A 25,633-nucleotide genomic window follows, 5' to 3' on the forward strand; every position below is an offset into this window, starting at 1 on the left:
TGTAACCCAGGCTGGAGTGCAGTGGCGTGATCTCCCTTCACTACAGCCTCCACATCTGGGTTCAAGCGGTTCTCCTGCCTTAGCCTCCCAAGTAGCTGGGATTACAGGGGCTTGCCACCACACCTGGCTAATTTTTGTATCTTTTAGTAGAGACGGGGTTTCACCATGTTGGCCAGGCTGATCTTGAACTCCTGACCTCAAGCGATCCACCTGCCTCAGCCTCTGAAAGTGCTGGGATTACAGGCATGAGCCACTGGCACCCGGCCTGAGTTTACTGATTTAACTGCCATCCAAACAGTGCCTGCACAAAAACATATAAACAGTATTTGACTAAAGATCTGGATACCATGGCCTAGCCCGGTTGACAGATAAAATTAACCATAACACTGTTATATGATTACTCCACAGTTTGTTTCTCCATTCTTCTGTTGGCAGAAAGCTCTACTGTTTACAGTTTTTGACTATTATTAATAAAGTTGCTGTGAACAATTCATGTGTAGTTATTTTTATGGATGTTTTTGTTTCAGTAAATGTCAAGGATGGGGTTTTGAGTCATAGGGCAAGTATATGTTAGTTTTTTGTTTGTTTGTTTGTTTGTTTTTAGAGACGGGGTCTCGCTATGTTTCCCAGGCTGGAGTACAGTGGCTATTCACAGGCGAGATCCCACTACTGATCAGCATGGGAGTTTTGAACTGCTCCGTTTCCGACCTGGGCTGGTTCACCCCTCCTTAGGCCACCTGGTGGTCCCCCGCTCCCAGGAGGTCACCATATTGATGCCAAACTTAGAGCAGACACCCAATCGGCATAGCGCACTACAGCCCAGAACTCCTGGGCTCAAGCAATCCTCCCACCTCAGCCTCCCAAGTAGCTGGGACTACAGGCACGCGCCACCGTGTCCGGCATATGTTAATTTTATAATCAATTCCCAGATGATTTAATCAAGAGGTAGAAATTTTATACTCCCATCAGCAGTTTATGAGAATTTGGTTTGCTCTTTATCCTCTCCAATATTTGGTATTGACAATCATTTTTATTTGCATTCTGGTGGGTGTGTAGTGGTATTTCAATATGTTTTGTTTTATTTTTGAGATGAAGTCTTGTTCTCTTACCCAGGCTCGAGTGCAATGGCACGATCTTGGCACACTGCAACCTCTGCCTCCGGGTTCAAGTGATTCTTCTGTCTCAGCCTTCCCAGTAGCTGGGATTGCAGTTTTTTGTATTTTTATTTTTCATTTATTTATTTTTAAATTTTTATTTATTTATTTATTTATTTTTTGAGGCAGAGTCTCACTCTGTTGCCCAGGTTGGAGTGCAGCAGCTCAATTTTGGCTCATTGCAACCTTCAGCTTCTGGCATCAAGTGATTCTCCTGCCTCAGCTTTCCAAATAGCTGGGATTACAGACATGCGCCACCGTGCCCAGGTAATTTTTTTATATTTTTAGTAGAGACAAGGTTTCACTGTGTTAGCCAAGCTGGTCTTGAACTCCTGACCTCAAGTGATCCACCCACTTCAGTGTCCCTAAGTGCTGGGATTACAGACGTGAGCCACTGTGCCTGGCCTAATTTTTGTGTTTTTAGTAGATACCAGGTTTCACCATGTTGGCCAGGTACTTAAGGATAACTTGCAGATTTTTGATCTACTGCTTTTCAGTTTCTTTTTCTGAGATTGTGCTTTTGTCAGCTTCTGACTCTGGTTTCTGTCTCCTAAGCCTGGCTTTCTTCTTGAACTTTATTTTCCTTTATCGCAAGTTCAGAGATGAAGCTGGGGTAAATTTGGAGTTCATTTTGCATGCTGTTGATTTTTCAACGATTGTTGTTCCTAAAGTTATGCCTGCATTTGTTGCCCTCTGATAATTTTATATGATTGTTTTACATATATTGCCTGCTTTGTCGGCTTAATGCAACCACTGCCTCCTGGGTTCAAGCAGTTCTCCTGCCTCAGCCTCCTGAGTAGCTGAGATTACAGGCACCCACTACCATGCCCAGCTGATTTTTAAATTTTTAGTAGAGACAGGATTTCACCATGTTGGCCCGGCTGGTCTTGACCGCTAGTGATCCACTCGCTTCAGCCTCCCAGAGTGCTGGGATTGCAGGTGTGAGCCACCGCACCCAGCCTCATTCTTTTTTTATGGCTGAATAGTACTTCATTGTATATATACACCACATTTTCTTTATCCATTTGTTTGTTGATGGACACTTATGTTGTTTCCAACTCTTGGCTATCATGAATAGTGCTGCAGTAAACATGAGAGTGCAGATATTTCTTTGATAATACCGATTTCCTTTATGTTGAGCATATACCCGGTAGTTGGATTGCTAGATGATATGGTAGCTCCATGTCTAGTGTTTTGAAGAACCTCCAAACTCTTTTTCATAGTGATTGTGCTAATTTACATCCCCAACAGTGTACAAGGGTTCCCTTTTCTCCACATCTTCTTTCCTCTTTTTTTTTTTTCCATGTAACCTCTGCTGTGTAATTTAGATCCACATCCTCACTAGTCATATTTATTGTACTTACCTGGGCTTTTCATATATCCTTCTCTAAAGATGTGGTATTGGCCAGGTGTGGTGGCTCATGCCTGTAATCCCAGCAGTTTGGAAGGCCGAGGCGGGTGGATCACGAGGTCAGGAGTTCGAGACCAGCTTGACCAACATGGTGAAACCCCATCTCTACTAAAAATACAAAAATTAGCTGGGTGTGGTGGCACATGCCTGTACTCCCACCTACTCAGGAGATGGAGGCAGAGGTTGCAGTGAGCCAAGATTGCGACATTGCACTCCAGCCTGGGAGACAGAGCAAGATTCCGTCTCAAAAAAAAAAAAAGGATGTGGTGTTTTGGAGCAGTTGGTCTTTCATTGTTAAATTGCAAAGTTTTGAATTTCAGCAGGTTTTTCTCCTCTTTAGACCTGCCTGTATGATCTACAAAGTGGGGAAAGTAATGTTTCTTGTCCATTTCCTTTCATTAAAGAGACTAAATTAAGTCCCATCTTTGCAAAATATCAGTGATTTAACTTTTTCAAAATAAAACTATAAAATTGCATTATTACGATTCTAGAACTTTGTCAGTAGTCTTTTTTGATGAGTATGACTGAAGTTGGTAATGTCTTAAGATCAAGAAAATAGTGGGAATTAAAGATGCAATGGGAAGAAAGATAGAAAGATAATCAAGGGCTCTTCAAATACCTGCTACAGGCCGGGTGCGGTGGCTCATGTCTGTAATCCCAACACTTTGAGAGCCCAAGGTGGGTGGATCACAAGGTCAGGAGTTTAAGACCAGCCTGGCCAAGATGGTGAAACCCCATCTCTACTAAATATACAAAAATTAGCCAGGCATGGTGATGGGCGTCTGTAATCCTACCCAGCTACTCGGGAGGCTGAGGCAGAGAATCGCTTGAACCCGGGAGGCATAGGTTGCAGCGAGCCAAGATCGTGCCACTGCACTCCAGCCTGGGCAACAGAGCAAGACTGTGTTCCAAATAAAATAAAATAAATACCTGCTACATTACATTAAGAAATATGGGCTTTAGGGGGATTAGGGGTTAAAAAAAATAAAGAAATATGGGCTTTATTCTGAAGACTTCAGGGGACCACTGAAGTACAACAGAAATATTTTATTTCCATTTGTGAAATGTAAGTTTACTCTTTTATTAATGTAGAGGAAATGTTGGCGTGTGTCAGAGATCGAAGCAGGGAGACTGATTAGGAAGCTTTTGTAATAATTTAGAGAAGAAATGCTGAGAACTTAGTTTAGTAGTAGTGAGAGTGGAGAGGTGAGTAAACAGTTTAGAGTGAAAGTTTAAGTCAATAGAATAAAGAGCATTTATATTCTGATAAGGTAAGGGGGTACATGTGGTAGTGACTCACTCTTGGAGCGGAATTATTAAAGGGAATGAGAGGAAGTGATTCTCTGTTGCTTGTACCTCCTATGTAATAGTTGGTGAGATTGGTCTACCCAAGATGGATTATTTCAGAGAGCTGTAGTTGAAGGTCTCGTAGTCCCAGAAATAAGATTCTAACAGGACAACAAAAACAAATTGTTCTAAGTCAGCTTTCTGGAGCTTGTCTAAGAGAGACTTGGAAGTTAGGCATAATGTGAGATCCTGGATTGGAAAAAAATTCCTGTAAAGAACATTATTCAAACGTTGGTGAAATTTGAGTGCGTACTATGTATGTATCTGGATAATAGTATTGTATCAGTTCTTAATTTTCCAAATTTGATCATTGTACTGTAGTTATTCATGAGAATGTTCTTATTCTTAGGAGATACATGAAGAAGTGTTTTAGGACTAAGGATCAGAATATCTACTCTCAAATGGCTCTTCAATAATAAAATAATGATAACAATATGTATGTTTAGATAGTAAATTTCAAAAGAAGTGTGACAAAATGTTAACCAAGAATTTTTCTATAGATGGGGCTAACAAACTTCAGCCCTCACACCAGATCCAACCTATGATGTGTTTTTGTTCAGCTCCTAAACTAAGGACAGTTTTAACGTTAAAAAAAGAAGAATATGAAACATAAATTGTTTGTGGCCCACAGAGCTGAACTGCTTATTTGCCCTTTGGAGAAAAGTTTTGCTCACTTCTGATCTAGAGGAAGGCATAACAAGGGTTCACTGTGCTGTGCCAACTTTATTGTATGTTTGACAGATTTGTGTAATGAAATGTAGGGAGGGAAATTTTTTTCTAAATGCTAATTTAGGAGGCCAGGAAACTCTCCACTTCAGGTTAGGACAATCCCAGAAACCAGTGAATGAAAGCAGAGGAGTCAAGGTTAAATAACTGCTGAAAGCAGGTGTTTTCTGTTATTTTTCTTGATGTGTGGGAAACATGAGTATGTAGATGAGGAAAGTTTGAATGTAGTCCAGAATTGACTCTTTTTGCTGTAATTCTATTTCTGGGTCACTAATCTTCATATTTTCTGGTATCAGAGAAACCCATGCACACACTCTTCTGCTATTACATTTCCTCTCATCCCCACTCCACGACAGGACGCAATGTGCAGTGTTTGTTTATAGACTCTCTAAAGGAAGGACCCTCTGGTAGTTAGTGATCACCTTAAGTTAAAAAATACTCAAATTGAGTCAGCCAGCATGGCTGTTTCATCAGGCAAGCTAATCAAGGGCTGGTATCGTAGTGAGTATTTGAAGCCAAACCAGAGAGTCAGATGTCTAAAAGGATCACTGTCTCTAGATTACCAGGAAGATAAAGATAATCTTTTAGTTTCCAATACCTTAAATAGAACCAACGTGATGTCAGTAGATGGGTCACATGATAAGAAATATAATATAAAAGTCAAAGAGAACACTGGCTTGGAAACCAGGTAGCGTGCTAACAAATATGGTAGACCATGTATGGTCCCAGCGAAATCATTTATTTGCTTTGTAACAAAGTGATTTTTGTTCATTTATTGAAATTGGATGTAATATTTACCTCTTGTTTCCTAGTAAAAGATTTTACTAATCTTTGTTCTTTTAACAAGTTTGCAAGTTTTATCTTTTCAGTGATTACAGTAAATTAATTGTTCAGTATTGTTCACGTTAGTCTTATAATATAATTGATATAGTGATTTCAGATCATTCTTATGAGTTTATTAAAATAGATCCCAAATGCATCTTCACAGGCAATTTCCTAGTTTGAAACAAAACGATTTATTGTATGTATTTTCTTTTTCCTACTCTCTCTATTTCTGTTCATCTCTTTCTCTCAATAGCATCTAGTTTGTCTTTAGGATTACAACTTACTTTGTTTTGCTCTTTTTCTCTCTGGAGGTGAGAACAGATAATGTGTAGTATTGTGTTCTTCTTTAGTTACTTATAGTTCATTTGGTTCTGTTCTATAGAGTATTTGATGATGTAAACAAACACTTCTGCAAGCTTTTCTTACTGTTGTTTTACTCTCTACTAGAACATCCCATTTTTCTTTTTTCAGTTCATTTGTTAATATTCTATCATCTCTAGTAAAATGTAGAAATTATTTACCCCTTTCCATATTCTTTATGCTCTTCCTATCATATGTATTATAGCTACATATAAACATATAATACAATGTAGTAATTTTTGTGTTAGATAATTTTTGCTTTGTATTTAGCTATTTAATGCAAAAGAATAAAATTGGACTGATAACCTCATACTATATATAAAAATTAACTCAGGCTGGGCATAGTGGCTCATGCCTGTAATCCCAGCACTTTGGGAGGCCAAGGCAAGTGATCACTTGAGGTCAGGAGTTTGAGACCAGCCTGGTCAACATGGCGAAACCCGTCTCATTAGCCAGGTGTGGTGATGTGTACCTGTAATCTCAGCTACTGGGAGACTGAGGCAAGAGAATTGCTTGAACCTGGGAGGTGGAGGTTGCAGTGAGCCGAGATCGTACTATCGCACTCCAGCCTGGGTGACAGACCAAGACTCTGTCTCAAAAAAAAAAAAAAAAAAATTTAAAATAGATGAGAGACCTAAGTTTAAAAGTTAAAGCTATAATACTCTTACAAGAAAATGTAGGGGGTAAATCTGCGGAACATTTGTTTTATCAAAGCCTTCTTAAATGGGACACTAAAAGTATGAACAACAACAACAGGATAAATTAAACTTCTTCAAGTTTAAAAACTTTCCTGCTTAAAAACAGTGAAAAGACAAACAAGAGGAGAAAACGTTTGCAAATGATGTATCTGACAAGGGGCTTGGGTCTTGAATATGTGAAGAACTCTTACAATTCAATAATATAAAGACATTCAATTTTAAAAGTAGACAAAGGACCTGAATCAAGATTTCTCCAGAGAAAATATACAAATGCCCAAGGGCACATGAAAAAGAACCTCAACCTCATTAGTCATGAATTTTGAAAACATTATGCTAAATGAAAGAGATCAGTTACAAAAGACCATATATATGATGACATTTATATGAAATTTCCAGAATGAGCAAATCTCTAGGGACAGAAAGTAGATATTGCTTAGGGCTGGGAGGTAGATAAAGAGATAGGAGACTGATAACTAAAGAGTTTATGGAGGCTGGGCGTGGTGGTCCACGCTTGTAATCCTAGCACTTTGGGAGGCCAAGGTGGGAGGATTGCTTGAGCCTAGGAGTTCAAGACCAGCCTGAGCAACATGGCAAAACCCTGTCTCTACCGAAAACTATAAAAATTAGCCAGGTACAGTGGTGCATACCTGTAGTCCCAGCTACTCAAGAGGCTGAGGTAAGAGGATAGCTTGAGTCCACGAGGTTGAGGCTGTAGTGAGCTATGATCACACCACTGCACTCCAGCCTGGGTGACAGAGCAGGACCTTATCTCAAAATTAATAATACTAATAAATAATTTATGGGTTTTTTTCTTCTTTTAAATGGAGGAAGATATTTTTGTTGTAAAATATACATAATATAAAATTCACTTTTAACTATTTTAGGGTTTCTTTGTGAGGAGATGAAAAATGTTCTGCAGTTGACTGTTGTAATGGTTGCACAGATCTGTGAATGTACTAATGGCCATTGAATTGTGTACATTAAAAAGGGTAAATTGTATGGTATATGAATTATTTCTCAATGAAGCTGTTATATGGCCTTTTAGTCCTACTAATCAAAATCAGGGGACTCACAGATAGATGAGTAGAGAACATTTTAGAAAAAGAAATTCATATCTAACAAGACTTATGTAAATAGATCTACTTCACCCTTTACAGCAAGTGGTGTAGTTTTCTATTAACCAATACACTAGCAGATGAAATTAAAATGTCATTAGTTCTTCACTGGATTCATGTGGCAGAACACAGATAATAAGCTCTGTCTTTTTTTTTTTTTTTTTTTTTTTTTGAGACAGAGTCTCCCTCTGTTACTCAGGCTGGAGTGCAGTGGCACAATCTCAGCTCACTGAGATTGTTACTCAGTCTGGATTGTTACTCAGCTCACTGAGATTGTTACTCAGCCTGTTACTCAGGCTGGAGTGCAGTGGCACAATCTCAGCTCACCAACCTCCGCCTTCTGGGTTCAAGCAATTCTTGTGCCTCAACCTCCTGAATAGCTGAGACAACAGACATGCACCATCATGCCTGGCCAATTTTTGTATTTTTAGTAGAGACGGGGTTTCACTGTGTTGGATTACAGGCGTAAGCTGCTGTGCCTGATCTTATATAATAATAATAATTATTATTATTTTCAGACAGAGTCTCGCTCTGTCACCCAGGCTGGAATGCAATGGCAGAATCTTGGCTTACTGCAACCTCCACCTCCCAGGTTCAAGCAGTTCTCCTGCCTCAGCCTCCCAAGTAGCTGGGATTACAGGGACACACCACCACACCCAGCTAATTTTTTATTTTTAGTAGAGATGGGGTTTCACCATGTTGGTCATGCTGGTCTGGAACATTCTGACCATATGATCTGCCCACCTTGGCCTGTAATCCCAAAGTGCTGGGATTACAGGTGTGAGCCACTATGCCTGGCCCTTATTTAATTTTTTAACGCACTCTTTATTGGGGTTTAATTTTACAGGTGCTGTCCTTAAAAAAAAAAAAAAGTTTTTTGAGGTACAATTTATATACCATAAGTCTACTAGTTTTAAGTGTACATTTCAATTATTTTTAGTAGATACAAAAAGCCATCACTACAGTCCACTTTTGTCTTTGGGAATTCATTAGAGCCTGAATTGAAAACAAGTTTTTTCACAGATGCTTTGAGATGGTTTCTAACCCTTTTACTAAGCTCATTTTAAATATTTCACAGCTATTACTTTGTACCTTCTTAATATAGTGAGAGTTTGGCTCTTTTCTAAAGAGTTAACTGTCATGTTTCTGTTTTTTTTTTCCCCCAGAATTTCAACAACAGTATTAAATAATCATCGTGATAGCATTTTAAGGAGTCTTGTCTTGATCTTGATTAGCAGTTGTTTTCAATAGACATGATATGTTGAGCAATTACCTTGCTAATTTTGTTTTTCTAAGAGTTTGGCCTTTCTCTACAATTGAATATAATTAGTGTTAGGCCTATCTCACATTTTCAGCTTTCATTGAGAGTTTATATATATATTTTCCCCTTGACTTTTAAAAAATGTGGTGAATTACAAAATTTTTTTAAATTTCATAATCTTTAGCATTCCTGTCATAGTAATTTTATTTTATTTTAATTTAATTTTATTATATTTTATTTTATTTTTGAGATGGAGTCTCCCTCAGTCACCCAGGCTGGGGTGTAGTGGCACAATCTCAGCTGACTGCAGCCTCCTCCTCCTGGGTTCAAGCGATTCTCCTGTCTCAGCCTCTCGAGTAGCTAGGACTACAGGCACCCACCACCACCACGCCTGGCTAATTTTTGTGTTTTTAGTAAAGACGGGGTTTTGCTGTATAGGCCAGGCTGGTCTCGAACTCCTGACCTTGTGATCTGCCTGCCCTGGACTCCCAAAGTACTGGAATTACAATACAACCATGAGCCACCGCGCCCAGCCTTTTTTGTTTGTTTGTTTGTTGTTGTTGTCGTCCAGGCTGGAGTGCAGTGGCACGATCACCGCCCAGTGCAGTCTCCACCTCCCAGCTTCAAGCCTCCAGAGTAGCTGGAATTACAGGTATTCGCCACCGCACCCAGATGATTTTTATATTTTTAGTAGAGATAGGGTTTTACCATGTTGGCCAAGCTTATCTTGAACTCCTGACCTGAGGTGATCCACCTGCTTCACCCTCCCAAAGTGCTGGGATTACAGGTGAGAGCCACTACACCCAGACTGTAATAGTACATTGTATCCAAAGGAAAAATCTTTTAATGCCCTGTAAAATTTGGTTTGCTAATTTTAGAGTTTTCCCATCTATATTTACGAATGAAATTGATACCTAACTTTCAATTTTGTACTCTTTGTGTGGTTTTACTTATAGGGTTAAATTACCTTTGTAAAATTAATGGGCTGGGTGGGGTGGCTCACACCTGTAATCCCAGCACCACTTTAAGAGGCCAAGGCAGGTGGATCACTGGAGGTTGGGAGTTTGAGACCAACCTGACCAACATGGAGAAACCCCGTCTCTACTAAAAATACAAAATTAGCTGGGTATGGTGACGCATGCCTGTAATCCCAGCTACTCAGGAGGCTGAGGCAGGATAATCGCTTGAACCCTGGAGGTAGAGGTTGTGGTGAGCCGAGATCGTGCCATTGGACTCCAACCTGGTCAAGAAGAGCAAAACTCTGTCTCAAAAAAAAAAAATTGCCTTTGTAAAATTAATGGGATAGCTTTTCTATTTTCCTCTTATATATTCTAGAAAGTTCCTGTGGTAAAACTGTTTTTCACTGAAGACTATGGTAAAGGTCATTCCTTGGTATTCTTTTCAATCTTTTATCATTGTTTTACTCATGTTTTTGTCTTTAGGTCAGTTTTAATAATTTATTCTTTCCTAAAAAGTTGTATATTTCATTGAGATTTCAAACTGTATTAGCATAGACTTGTATTATATTGTCTCTTTGTTTATAGTACTACTCAGATTTTCTGTATTTTTCTTCTCAACTAGATTACTCAAAGGTAAATCTGCTTTATTTTTTTTCTAAAGTACTAGCTCCAGGATAATTTTATAAGTATCACTATTTAGTATTATTTTTTAAATTTTCTTTGAAAGCAGTTTTGATGTCCTTTTTGACATGGTAGCTTACAAATGCTTCTATAGCTGCAAATAAATAATTGCCTAGATTTCACCTGGTAATTTTTACAGTGCTTCTTTGTTCTTCTTTAGGCACGAGATGTGCGTACCAATGAAGTGGTGGCCATCAAGAAAATGTCTTACAGTGGAAAGCAGTCTACTGAGGTAGGTTAAATATGTACATTCTTTTTCTGTCTTGCATTTATCTCAGAATAAATATATACATTCTTATTGGCATATTAGAGGAAGACATACTATTTTTAATTGGGGAGGAAGGGTGGGAATTTTTTAAGTGTTAACATAGGTGAACTGTACAAATCTCAAGTATATATCTCAATGAATTTTCTTTCACAAACTGATGTACCCTTTTAACTCTAATAGTACCAAGAGCCATAAACAGAGCATTGCTGGTATCTCCAAAGCCCCCCTAATTGTGTCTCCTGTTTTTATTTATTTATTTATTTATTTTTTGACATAGAGTCTCACTCTGTCACCTCAGCTAGAATGCAGTGGCACAATCTTGGCTCATTGCAACCTTCACTGCCTCTCAGGTTCAAACAGTTTTCCTGCATCAGCCTCCAGAGTAGCTGGGATTACAGGTGTGCACCACCACACCCAGCTAATTTTTGTTTTTTGTTTTTTAATTTTTGTATTTTTAGTAGAGACAGGGTTTCGCCATGTTGGCCAGGCTGGTCTTGAACTCGTGACTCCAGGTGATCTGCCTGCCTTTACCTCCCAAAATGCTAGAATTACAGGTGTGAGCCACCGTGCTCGGCCTGCTTTTAATTTTTTAAACTGTGGTTTTAAATATTATTATCTGTTTATCTGGAAGGATTATTGGTTTCTAAAACATTAAAGTAGAATAAGATGTACTTGACAGTAAATTATACTGGATATGATCTTTTTTCTTTTCTTTTCTTTTCTTTTTTTTTTTTTGAGATGGAGTCTCTCTCTGTCTCCTGGGCTGGAGTGCAGTGGCACAATCTTGGCTCACTGCAACCTCCGCTTCCCAGGTTTGAGTGATTCTCCTGCCTCAGCCTCCCAAGTAGCTAGGATTACAGGTACCTGCCACCTTGCCTGGCTAATTTTTTCTTTCTTTAGTAGAGGTGGGGTTTCACCATGTTGGCCACACTGGTCTTGAACTTCTGACCTGAAGTGATCTACCTGCCTTGGCCTCCCAAAGTGCTGGGATTACAGGCATGAGCCACTGTGCTTGGCTTATGATCTTTAAAATGGTTTAAACGTTGTTTAATGCCTGTTTAAACAAACTTTAATCAACATGCAGTGTATATCTAGTGTGAGAAACAAGTAATGTATAACAATTTGAAAAATTTTAAATTGAAATTATTAATGCTATATTGAATGTACTTTAGTTCACTAATATTCTAATTAGTTTTTTCAGATTATATTCTACCTAATTTCATAAATTTATTTATGAAATGTAGTCTGCTTTTTAAAATCTAGAATTCTGGCTGGCACCGTGGCTCACACCATAATCCCAGCACTTTGGGAGGCCAGGTTGGGTGGATCATTTGAGCCCAGGAGTTCGAGACCAGCTTGGGCAACATAGTGAGACCCCTGTCTCAATTTTTAAAAAAATACATTTATAAATAAAAAAGGAAAAGAAAATTGAGAATTCTCTTTAATCTTAAATTTTTTACAATTATTTTTAATTGTGGTGAAATATAAATTGTAAAATTTGCCATCTTAACTATTTTAAATTCCACATTTCAGTAGAATTAAGTACATTCATGTTGTTGTGCAGCCATTATCACCATGCATCTCTAGAATTCTTTTTATCTTGCATAGCTAAAACTCTGTAGTCATTTAACAATAATTCCCCAGCCTCTTGCAACCACCAGTCTACTTTCTGTCTTCATAAATTTGACTAGGTACTTAATCTAAGTGGAGTCATTTGGGATTTGTCTGTTCATGACTAGTTTATATCACATAATGTAATATCTCCAAAGTTCATTCATGTTGTAGTATGTGTCAGAATTTCCTTCCTTTTTAAGTCTGAAAAGTATTCCATTGTGTATATGTATATATATTTATGTGTGTGTATCTACCTATATCTGTTTGTACATATACTATATTACAGTCTGATTAGTCACACCTAGAACAAAAATTTTCCTTTACCACATCATCTTTTAATGTCTAATGTTGGCGTTCTTCGTGAAAATTTTATTATGTTGAGTAATACATTTTTTTGAGTTTACCTTCCAGAGTATCCAAATTTGAAACTTAAAGACCACAGAAGAGATTTTGAGGATTTAGCATTTTATAATGTATCTTACACATTTTTCACAAAACACTGTGAATATATTTTGCTGTGTTCTGTTAAGGCCTTGTGCAATCACATAGGAGGTATATGGTCTTTTCGTTTGTTTGTTTGTTTGTTTGTTTGAGATGGAGTTTGGCTCTTGTTGCCCAGGCTGGAGTGCAATGTCACGATCTTGGCTCACTGCAGCCTCCGCCTCCGCCTCCTGAGTTCAAGCGATTCTTCTGCCTCAGCCTTCCAAGTAGCTTGGATTACAGGCATGTGCCACCACACCCAGCTAATTTTGTATTTTTAGTAGAGACAAGGTTTCTCCATGTTGGTCACGCTAGTCTCAAACTCCTGACCTCAGGTGATCTGCCTGCCTTGGCCTCCCAAAATGTTGGGATTACAGGCATGAGCCACTGTGCCTGGCCCACAGCATCTCTTAAAGTATTCCATTTATACTACTTCCCTTGCCATTAAGAATATAACCCAAATCAGTGATTAAGCTTAAAAAAATCAAAACAAGAGCAAAAACAGATTTCTAGTCCCCCTCTCACACCTGCTAAACCTGTAGAATTTCTGGGTATGGACCAAAGGATATGTATTTTTAGAGTTCCCAGGTTGCTTCTTAAGAGTAACTATGTTTAGGATGTGGCCTAAGTAGTTAAGATTGTCATGGAGTAGCTTAAGACCAAAGGTTTATCTGTATTTCTTGATAGGTATTAGAGAATAAGGTTCTTAGTAAACTATGTAGGAAAAGATTTTTGCACTGCTTGGTTTTTTTCTGTGAAATTTCTATATAATAACTAATTATTCACTAGCATTTTATAGTCTGCATTTAGGAATTTAAATCTCAGAGGAGTTACTTCATCTGAGTTAAAAACAAAAACAAACCTTAACATTTGGTAAAAGAAATAAGCCAAAAACACAACAGGTGAACTTTATGATATATGTCAATAAAACTGTATATAAAAAATGAAAGGTTGGACTTTTGAAGAAAAATCACTGAATATGGTGTATAATTATCCACATGATTGGTGTATGGTTGTAAAATTTTAATAAGATTCATTAATGATAAATTCTATCAAACTTAAATTTGTCTTACCTACCTTGAGTGAAATAATTTTGTAAATTTTATAATTAAGTTATAAACTATAGGCATGCCTTGAAGATACTGTGGGTTTTGTTCTCGACCACTACAATAAAGCAAATATTATAATAAAGCAAATCACATGAATTTTTTGGTGCCCAGTGCATATAAAAATTATGTCAGCCGGGCGCGGTGGCTCATGCCTATAATCCCAGCACTTTGGGAGGCCCAAGTGGGCGGATTACCTGAGATCAGGAGTTTTTGAGACCAGCCTGGCCAACATGGTGGAAACACCTGTCTCTATTAAAAATACAAAAATTAGCTGGATGTGGTTGCACATGCCTGTAGTTCCAGGTACTCAGGAGACTGAGGCAGGAGAATCACTTGAACCCAGGATGCAGAGGCAGGAGACTCACTTGAACCTAGGAGGTGAAGGCTGCAGTGAGCCAAGATCATGCCACTGGACTCCAGCCTGGACGACAGCATGAGATTCCATCTTTTTAAAAAAAAAAATTTATGTCTATGGTATATTGTAGTCCATTAAGTGTGCAATAACACTGTCTAAAAAAGACAATGTATATACCTTAATTTTAAAATATTTTAGATATTAATGATCATTCGACCCTTCAGCATGTCATAGTATTTTTGCTGCTCGAGGATCTTGGCCTTGATGTTGATGGCTTCTGACTGATCAGGGTAGTGGTTGCTGCATTTCTTAAAATTAGACAACAGTGAAGTTTGCTCTTTTGCCCATCAGTTGTCTCTTTCACAAAAGATTTCTCTGTAGCATGCAATGATGTTTGACAGCATTTTACCCACAATAAAACTTTCAAAATTGGAGTCAATCCTCTGAAACCCTCTTACTGCTTTATCAGCTAATTTTTTTTTTTTTTAGACAGAGTCTCGCACTTATTGCCCAGGCTGGAGTGCAATGGCATGATCTCGGCTCACTGCAACTTCTGCCTCCCAGGTTCCAGCAATTCTCCTGCCTCAACTTCCTGAGTAGCTAGGATTACAGGCATGCGCCACCACACCTGGCCAATTTTTGTATTTTTAGTAGAGACAGGGTTTCTCCATTTTGGTCAGATTGGTCTCGAACTCTGGACCTCAGGTGATTGGCCCGCTCTGGCTTCTCAAAGTGCTGGGATTACAGGCGTGAGCCACTGTGCCCAGCCTCAACTAAATTCATGTAATATTCAGAAACTACTTTCTTTGCCCATCCATTAAAAGCAGTTTCTCATCATGAAATTGCAGCAGTTTAGTCACATCTTCAGGCTCCATGTGTAATTCTAGTTTTCTTGCTGTTTCCACCACATCTGCAATTACTTCCTCCACTGAAATCTTGAACTCCTCAAAGTCATCCATGAGGATTGGAATACACTTATTCCAAACTCCTGTTAATGTTGCTGATTTGCCCTCCCATCAGTCATAAATGTTCTTAATGGCATCTAGAATGGTGAATTACTTCCAGAAGTTTCTCAATTTACTTTGCCCATACCCATCAGACAAATTGCTGTCTATGGCAGCTATAGCCTTTCTTTCTTTCTGGTTTTTTTTTTTTTTTTTTTTTTTGGAGAAGGAGTTTTGCTCTTGCTGAAATGGTGCTATCTCAGCTCACTGCAGCCTCCGCCTCCCGGGTTCAAGCGATTCTCCTGCCTCAGCCTCTTGAGTAGCAGGGATTATAGACGTGTGTCCCCATACCTGGCTAAGTTTTGCTTCAGTAGTAGAAATGGGGTTTTGCCATGTTGGCCAGGCTGGTCTTGAACTCCTGACCTCAGGTGATCCATCTGCCTTGGCCTCCCAAAGTGTTGGGATTACACGCGTGAGCCACTGTGCCTGGCTGCTATAGACTTTCTTAAATAATAAGGCTTGGAAGTCGAAATTATTATTTGATTCATAGGCTGCAGAATGGATGTTAGCAGGAATGAAAACAACATAAATCTCCTTTTATATCTCTATCAGAGTTCTTGGGTGGCAAGGTGCACTGGCAAAGACCAGTAATATTTTGAAAGAAATCTTCTTCTGAGCAGTAAGTCTCAACAGTGGTCTTAAAGTATTCACTAAACCATGCTTAAACAGATGTACTGTCATCCAGGCTTTGTTATTACATTGAACAACCACAGGTAGAGTATGACTTTTGGAATGATAAATGTGCATTGACTTCAACTTAAAGTCACAAGTTGCATTAGCCCCTAACAAGAGAGTTAGCCCATCCTTTGAACCTTTGAAACCAGGCATTTCATAGTTGCTCCGTAGCCATGGAAGTCCTAGATGGTATATTCTTCCAATGTAAGGCTATTTCATCTACACTGAAGATCTGTTGGCCGTGCATGGTGGCTCACACTTGTAATCCCAGCAGTTTGGACGGCTGAGGTGGATGGATCACTTGAGGCCAGGAGTTTGAGACCAGCCCGACCAACATGGTGAAACCCCATCTCTACTGAAAATACAAAAATTAACCAGGTATCTTGGCACATACTTGTAGTCCTTAGCAACTAGGGAGGCTGAGGAAGGAGGAACGTTTGAACCCAGAAGGCAGAAGTTGCAGTGAGCTGAGATCATGCCACTACACTCCAGCCTGGGTGACAGAGTAAGACTCTCAAAAAAAAAAAAAAAAAAAGAAAAGAAAAGAAAATCTGTTGCGTAATGTAGCCACCTTCATTGATGACACACTGGCTAGATCTTCTGGATAACTTGCATGTAGCTTCTACATCAGTACTTGCTCCTTCCTTCCTTCCTTCCTTTCCTTTCCTTTTCTTTCCTTTCCTTTTCTTTCTTTTCCTTTCCTTTCCTTCTTTCCTTCCTTCCTTTTCTTTCTTTCTTTTTTTTTTTTTTTTGACAGAGTCTCTGTTTGTCACCCAGGCTGGAGTGCAGTGGCACGATCTTGACTCACTGTAACCTCTGCCCTCCTGGGTTCAGACAATTCTCCTGCCTTTGCCTCCCTAGTAGCTGGGAATACAGGCATGCACTACTACATCCAGCTAATTTTTGTATGTTTAGTGGAGACAGGGTTTCACCATGTTGGCCAGGCTGGTCTTAAACTCCTGACCTCAAGTGATCTGCCCTCCTTGGCCTCCCAAAGTACTGGGATTATAGGCATGAGCCACCGTGCCAGGCCTACCTTGCACTTTTAATTTATGAAAATGGCTTCTTTCCTAAAACCTAATGAAGCAACCTCTGCTAGCCTCCAGCTTTTCTTCTTCAGCTTCTTCACCTCAGCCTTTCTAGAGTTAAAGAGAGTTAGGGCCTTCCTCTAGATTACACTTTGGTTTACGGGAATGTTGTGGCTGATTTGATTTTCTATCCAGGCCACTAAAACTTTCTTCACATCAACAATAGACTTGTTTTGCTTTCTTATCATTTACATATTCACTGGACTAGCACTTTAAATTTTCTTTGATAACTTTTTCTTTGCATTTACAACTTGGCTGTTTGGCACAAAAGGCCTAGCTTTTGGCCTGTCTCAGCTTTTGACCGGTCTCAGCTTTTGACTTGCCTTTCTCATTAAGCTTAATCAATTGTAACTTTTGAATTAAAGTGACAGATGTGTGAGTATTCTGTTCACTTGAACACTTAGGGGTCGCTGTGGGGTCATTAATGGCCTACTTTCAACAGTGTGTCTCAGAGATTAGGGAGGCCCAAGGGAAGGGAAGACAGATGGGGGAACCGCTGTTTCGTGGAGCTGTCAAAATACGTATTTGTTGATTAAAGTCACCATCTTATATGGGCACAGTTCATGGATCCCCAAAACAGTTACAATAGTAATGTCAAAGATTACTGATCACAAATCACCGTAACAGGTATAATAATAATGATGAAAAAGTTTGAAATGTTGTGAGAGTTACCAAAAGGTGGTACACATACATCCAGTGAGCAAATGTTATTGGGAAAATGGTGCTGGTAGACTTGCTTTGACACAGGATTGCTGCAAATCTTCAATTTTGTGAAAAAAAAAAGTAATAATATCTGTGAAGCACAGTAAAGCAAAGTGCCGTAAATCAAGATATGTCCATATAAATATGATTTCTTTAAACTTTTCAATTTTGACATTTTATCTAAAAATTACAAATCACATTTTGGGAGGCCAACGCAGGTAAATTGCTTGAGGTCAGGAGTTTGAGACCAGTCTCAGCTATATAATGAAATCCTCCTATCTCTACAAAAAAATAGAAAAATTAGATAAGCCTGGTGGTGTGTGCTTGTAGACCCAGGTACTTGGGAGACTGAGGTAGGAGGATCACTTAAGCCCAGGAGATGGAGGTTGCAGTGAGCTATGATCATGCCTCTGCACTCCAGCCTGGGTGAAAGAGTGAGATCCTGCCAGTATATTAATAAAACCAAGCAAAGTTGCGTGTTCTTGTTAATCCTTCTCAATTTAGTAATTACTTTTATTCTTATATAACTTCCTGAGGAAAAGCCCTGTTCAAAATTCTTTACCTTTTTCTCCCCACAGAAATGGCAGGATATTATTAAGGAAGTCAAGTTTCTACAAAGGATAAAACATCCCAACAGTATAGAATACAAAGGCTGTTATTTACGTGAACACACAGCATGGGTTGGTATTTGCTCTCCCCTTGTTGCAAGTTTAGCTGATTTTGGTTTATAATGAATTAATTCAGATTGTCTCATACTGGTTGTGTAAAGGCATTCGAAAACACCTGAAACGTTAGTTCATACTGAAGGAAAACAAGCAATATTTCCTAGAACTTGTAGGCAATAAGAGATAATAGAACTTTTGCAAGTCTTACTGCAGAGCTATTTTAGAATTCTGTTGACTTGTGTGTGTATGATAAAATGTCCTCTGACAGTTTTAATAGTACCATTCAGACATTGTGAAAACAATCATGTTACTTGAGGTTGAAAGTTAGCATTTTTTTTTTACATAAATGTACTATAATGCAATTAACTAGAAAGATCTTGGTGAAATTTGGGTGAATCCTGGTGAAATTTGAATGGATTATGATTCCTTGGCCGAATAATACTAAAGATAAAGAATTGTTGCACTTTATTATTATTTTTTTTAAAAGATGGGGTTTCACCATGATGGCCAGGCTGGTCTTGAACTCCTGACCTCAGGTGATCCACCCACCTCGGCCTCCCAAAGTGCTAGGATTACAGGCGTGAGCCACCGCGCCCGGCTCTGCACTTTATTATAAGAAGTAGAAATTAATTTTGCCCTTTTGTTACCAGGAGTGTCCCCTTATTTTGAATAATAAGCCACAGCTAAATATCATTTGAGTATACTTACTGTAGATTTAGATTTGTAGCGTTTGGTGCATTTTTATCCAGTTTGTTTTGGTGGTGTTAGTGGTGACTTGTAAAATTGAGGTTATGATTAAAGAAAAAGCAGTAACATTAGATAGGTAACTTCTTTGCCTCTCTGAGGATACTAATAGAACCTCATAAGGTTATTCTGAGGATTAAATTGGTTAGTATGTAAAAAATACCTGGCACGTAGGAGGTGCTTTGTGTTTGCTTTCAAAGAAACAGCTGTAACGTAAGCTTTGTATAGTTTTTCCTCAGTATCTGTGGGGGATTTGGTTCAAGGACACCCACCCCCAGGATACTAAATCCCTTATATAAATTGGAGTGTATCTGCACATAACCTGCGCACATCCGCCTATTATTTTTTTCAATCATCTGTAGATTAGTTATAATACCACTTGTGAATGCCATGTAAACAGTTGTTATATTGTATTGGTTTTTGTATTATTTTTATTGTTATATTGTAACTTTTTATTTTTTCAATTATTTTTGATGCATAGTTGGTTGAATCTACAAATCTAGAACCCATAGATGTGAAGGGATGACTACACATGTAGTTCTAGAGAACATAGTTTTCTGTGTCCTAACAATGAGCAATGTTGTTACTATAGGTTAGTAGTAATGGAATGTGTGCATTTCTTTACCATTTTAATTAGCAATTATATATGAAATACACAGCTTATAGAAGTGATTATATGTTGCCATTATTAAAAGATTAATGTGTCATTGGTTTGACTTTATATATGCACTTAACAAATCACTGAATACATAACTATTTTTTATTAAGAATTTTTAAAAATATATTATTCTGAGTAATATATAACTATTTTCTAAGGTAAATAGTGACTAGAGTTTTACTTCAAACTATCTTCTTGATATCCTGGGTGAGCTTATTTTATCTTAAATAGAATCTTTACAATAATATATTTTAATGCTTTTATAATTTTTTCATGTAGCTTGTAATGGAATATTGTTTAGGATCTGCTTCAGATTTACTAGAAGGTAAGTTTCCTTTGATTATTTAAAAATGATATTTTTAAATGATTCTATGATACTTTATTTTTTTTTTATTTTTTTTTCTATGATACTTTAAAAAAAAGTATTCATAGAATAAAATGATAATTTAGTTAGACATTATTTAAATGATATTAATACCAAATAATGTTAAGCTTTTCAGAAAGAGCAGAACACTTAGTCTTTTTATTAAATATTATATGTTATATAGTAGCTTAAAATAATTATTTTTCTCATTGTGTCTTTACAAGTATTTTTTCTGAATTCTCTGTCATTCTGCGCCTCCTGTTCAAAACAAAGTGAGAATAAAGGGAGAACTCTGTTACTATTGTTTTTACATCACCAAATAATTATTTAATATTGTTAGCTAAGAGAAGAATTGGCTATGAACTATACTTTAACAGCTGGCACAATTGCATACAAATTATAAAGTTTAGCAATCTTTATCATCTTGGGAAATTTCTTCTTGCTCAGTATCAGTTTTTAAAAATTGCCCTATGTATTAGATATGTATTTCTTTTAACAAAAATGTTCTGTGTATTAATTATTTTCAAATAAATTTTAAGTTCACAAAAAGCCATTACAAGAAGTGGAAATAGCAGCAATTACACATGGTGCTCTCCAGGGATTAGCCTACTTACATTCTCATACCATGATCCATAGGTAAGTGCTTTGGAAATTATCATATTTTGATAAATAAATAGCTTGTTGCAATTATCAACTTTAGAATTTATTAACCCTAAAGTTTTTATTGGTTATAGCCAAATAAAATAGTATAAGCTCATATTTTTTAGATTGTTCATGTCTTAAAATGAACGTAGTGCTATACTTGATCTCTTTAGGATCATTTTTTTTTTATATAATTTTTTTTTTTTTAAAGACGGGGTTTCACCATGTTGGTCAGGCTGGTCTTGAACTCCCGACCTCAGGTAATCCGCCTGCCTTGGCCTCCAAAGTGCTTGGATTACAGGCGTGAGCTACCACACCCAGCCAGGATCATTTTTATCTTTACCTATATGTGCTGCTGGACCTTGTAAAAGTATGTGAACTTTCTGGATTTGTGGTAGACATTTAGTTGTAGGATCATTTAATTTGCAAACTGGAATGGGCATTAGAGAATCATATAGTCTTTCTTTCTCATTTTACAGGTAAAATCACTGATGTCTCAATTCGTGACTATAATTTCCTAAAGGTTGCAAAGCAGAATAGATTAGAGCTAGAACTAAATCTAGATCTTTTGTCTTCTTGGTAACTGATAATGACAGATTTATTCCATTGATTCCATGACATGGACGAATAAAAGCTGCTTAAGGCCAGATGCGGCAGCTCACCTGTGTAATCCCAGCACTTTGAGGGATCACTTGAGGTCAGGAGTTCAAGATCAACCTGGCCAACATGGTGAAACCCCGTCTCCACTGAAAATACAAAAATTAGCTGGGCATTGTTCTGGGCACCTGTAATCCCAGCTACTCATGAAGCTGAGGGAGGAGAATTGTTTGAGCCCGGGAGGCAGAGGTTGCAGTGAGCTGAGATGGTGCCACTGCACCCCAGCCTGGGCGACAGAGTAAAACTCCGTCTCAAAAAAAAAGAAAAAATGAAAGCTGCTTAAGACTCTTTATGCTTTTGAGCAGTGATCCTTGATAATCCTTGATAATGGATAGTAACTTTGAAGTTAAAACATTTTATAATGTATTTTTCGCAATGGTATTGGTCCTAGCTGTTTTAGAAGACAGGATTTTTTTATTATATATATGAACCAGGCAGTACATATTAAACTATGTAACAGAGTCATTGCGAGTTAATGGGTTATTAATTTTTTACATGGGGATAAGATCTGAGAGATATCCACAGGCTAGTAAATAAGTGAGTGCCATAGTTGGAATTTCAACCTAACGTTTTCTCAAGTTTAAGATACCTCTCCATTTAAAAAAATCAAATGGAGGAAAAACAGATTCACTTCGTGTTATGAACTGAAATACTATAGTAAGAATTAACAAGTGCTTGGAAATTCAGCACTTTAATTTCTATTTTAATTTTTGAAAGATTAAGTATATATTATAATGCTAATTAGACAGACAATCTTACATATAAATAACTGTAATTTTCTTAGTTTATATGGACAGTATGTTTGCTATTGCAGAAAAGTACGTTTGAAAGTAAATTTGGGATAATTGATACTACAATCCATATATTTCAGTTTTGTTTTATATTTAGGAGAACTATGCTGAAGTTTGGAAATGAAATGAATACATCTTTATTTATTTATTTTGAATAAGTCTTTTTTTAAAAGTTTGGAGAGTAAGGTTCTTTTATATTTTCTTTTTTTGTTTTTACGTTAAGTATGGATATTCAGAAATCTTACATATGATGAAGAGGTTGCTTGCTAATTACAATATATTTTTAAAAACCACTGGTTCTGCCAATAAACAGAAAGTAAAATATGCCAACTATATGCTACAATGAACTAAGTTTCTTTTTTTACTGCTATTTTTCTTTTAGAAAATTGCTAGTGTATGTTTATTTGAATTCTGTAGTTTTTTTGTTTTCTAATTTGCATATTCATTCTTATTATCCGAATTGTGAGATTACCACAGGATTTAATTATTTTTGTTTCTCCTCCTCTGTCTTAAGAATTTTTGTTTTCTTTTTTATCATTTTAAACATAATCTAATGAGGGAAAGAAAAGTAATTTTCTTTATTCCCTAAACCTAGAGATATCAAAGCAGGAAATATCCTCCTGACAGAACCAGGCCAGGTGAAACTTGCTGACTTTGGATCTGCTTCCATGGCATCACCTGCCAATTCCTTTGTGGGAACACCATATTGGTAAGAATAGTTCTATCTGGTATTGATCCTCCTCATAATTGAAATAAGCAGTGTGTGGTTGTACTTTTTTCAGATGTCTTTTCCTGAAAATATAATACTATTTTAAACATTTTACTTTAAGCATTATACTTAGTTTTAAATATAGATTTAGAATGCTGCCCTTGTATCCCCCTATATTTCCTTTTTTTTTTTTTTTTTTTTTTTTGAGTCTCTCTCTGTCATCAGACTGGAGTGCAGTGCCTTACTGTGCAACCTCCACCTCCTGGGTTCAAGCGATTCTCGTACCTCAGCCTCCCGAGTAGCTGGGATTACAGGCATGTGCCACCACACCTGTCTAATTTTTCTATTTTCAGTAGAGATGGAGTTTCACCATGTTGGCCAGAATGGTCTCAATCTCCTGACCTCGTGATCTGCCCGCCTCGGCCTCCCAAGGTGCTGGGATTACAGGCATGAGCCACTGTGCTCAGCCACATCTCCCTATGTTTTCATTTTGTCCTGGGCACATTTGCTTTTCTATTACTATCTTTATCATATGTTGGATGTGGGAATGAAAAAAATTAAATAAAATTCAGTAGGAGCAGACATAGACATGCTAAATGCTAATTTGTATGTTTTCTTTAGATTATATTTACTGTGTATGACTGATCTTCAGTTTAAGAGTACTTAAAGACTAGTAGTTGATTTTGTCAAACATATATAGAAGTAGACTAAAGTATGATACCAGTCATTACATACTTAAATACCAGTCACCCAAACCAGCAACATTATCACATGGCCAATTCTGCTGTATGTGCTCTCTTTTCATCCCTTGCCACCCAGAATTTTGAAACAAATCCCAGACATCATCTTATTTCTTCTATAAACAATTCATTATGTATTTATTAGCAAGTTTTAAGGAAATAATTTTTCAGATCTTTAACTTCCATATATGTCCTCTTTATATGTGCTGAGAGTGGTGATTTAGGTCCTTCTTTCCCACTTGCTCCTTTTTCTTGCTTTATAAAAGAAAGACTTCTCACCTATCCTGAATATTACAGTGATGCATTGTTCTGAGATATATATGCCTTAGATAAACAGAAGAGAGAAATTTTTAGAATGTATATCATCTATGAGAAATATTGAAGGGTTGGGGCACAAACTCGTGTGCCTCTCCAGTCATCCCTTCCTTTTAGTTATCAGTTATCTCTTTATCTTTTCTCCCCTAATACTACTACTCATGCCACCCTTTCTTCTTCCTTTTTTTTGAGACAAGAGTCTTGTTATCTTTTCTCCCCTAATACTACTCCTCATGCCACCCTTTCTTCTTCCTTTTTTTTGAGACAAGAGTCTTGTTATTTCACCCAGGCTGGAGTGCAGTGGCATGGTCTCAGCTCACTGCAAACTCTGCCTCCAGCTAATTTTTGTATTTTTAGTGGAGACAGGAATTCACCTTTTTGGCCAGACTGGTCTTGAACTCCTGACCTCAAGTGATCTGCCCATCTTGGCCTCCCAAAGTGCTGGGATTACAGGCATGAGCCATCATGCCCAGCCCTTTTCTTATTTTTCTAGTGTAGAATATAGGACTGAGATGGTAGTCATGGAACATATTAACATATTTCTTTGCAGTGAAAATTGAAATCGAGGCCGGGTGCAGTGGCTCACACCTGCAATCCCAGCACTTTGGGAGGCCGAGGCGGGCACCTGAGGTCGGGAGTTTGAGACCAGCCTGGCCAACATAGTAAAACCCCATCTCTATTAAAAACACAAAAATTAGCCAGATGTCGAATTAGGTAGATGTGATGGCACATGCCTGTAGTCCCAGCTACTCAAAAGGCTGAAGCATGAGAATCGCTTGAGCCTGGGAGGCGGAGGTTGCAGTGACCCGAGATGGCACCAGTGCACTCCAGCCTGGGTAGCAGAATGAGACTCCATCTCAAAAAAGAAACAAGAAAATTGAAGTTGGACTTTTCCTGACAGGAAGTGATTCATATGTGTCTAATTGATAATGACCATGAAGTCTGGCTCTGCTGATTATGTTATAAGGCAGTGTTTTTTCTTTTCTTTTTTTTTTTGTTACAATAGCTTTGTGAATATAGGTATTGTTTTTAATTAATTGAGTGAACTAATTCTGCATCTCCAAGTTTTAAATATCTTTAAAGCATACATACAATATACAGTATTTGTATATCCTATCCATTATATCTTTTGCAGCTATTAAATATATAAAATGTAGATATGAACCCCAAAATGTACAAGGGATACATAGTTTTTATCAATTCTGGGAGGTAAATGAATTTTAAAAATTTGAAGACTATTGCTCTAGATGACCAGAAATTTCTTGTGTAGAACCCTAGTCTAGATAGAGTACTCTTCCTTTACAAAAAAAAAGGGGGGTTGGGGGGTTTCTGAGCTAATAAAAGTTCTTAATGATTTCCCTTTTTAGAAATTGGTGATGAATATTAGCTATTAAAAAGGCAGCCAGGGGCTGGGCGCGGTGGCCCACGCCTATAATCCCAGCACTTTGGGAGGCTGAGGCGGGCGGATCACGAGGTAAAGAGATCGAGACCATCCTGGTCAACGTGGTGAAACCCC

At 37.7% G+C, this 25,633-nt stretch overlaps 1 protein-coding gene across 2 annotated transcripts in view; it reads left to right on the forward strand.

Moving 5' to 3' along the window:
- TAOK1 (TAO kinase 1) overlaps nucleotides 1-25,633 on the forward strand; it is a 180,113-nt gene that overhangs the window by 81,308 nt on the left and 73,172 nt on the right. For both annotated transcript variants that reach the window (XM_012449312.3, XM_012449313.3), the window contains 5 exons: nucleotides 10,698-10,769; nucleotides 18,411-18,512; nucleotides 20,179-20,224; nucleotides 20,803-20,899; nucleotides 22,949-23,062. In XM_012449312.3, the coding sequence (XP_012304735.1) occupies nucleotides 10,698-10,769; nucleotides 18,411-18,512; nucleotides 20,179-20,224; nucleotides 20,803-20,899; nucleotides 22,949-23,062 (431 nt within the window). The remainder of the gene's footprint in view (nucleotides 1-10,697; nucleotides 10,770-18,410; nucleotides 18,513-20,178; nucleotides 20,225-20,802; nucleotides 20,900-22,948; nucleotides 23,063-25,633) is intronic.

Source organism: Aotus nancymaae, unplaced genomic scaffold (genome assembly GCF_030222135.1).
Source record: "Aotus nancymaae isolate 86718 unplaced genomic scaffold, 86718_ANA_hifiasm-v0.15.2.pri h1tg000072l, whole genome shotgun sequence".
NCBI lineage: Eukaryota > Metazoa > Chordata > Mammalia > Primates > Aotidae > Aotus > Aotus nancymaae.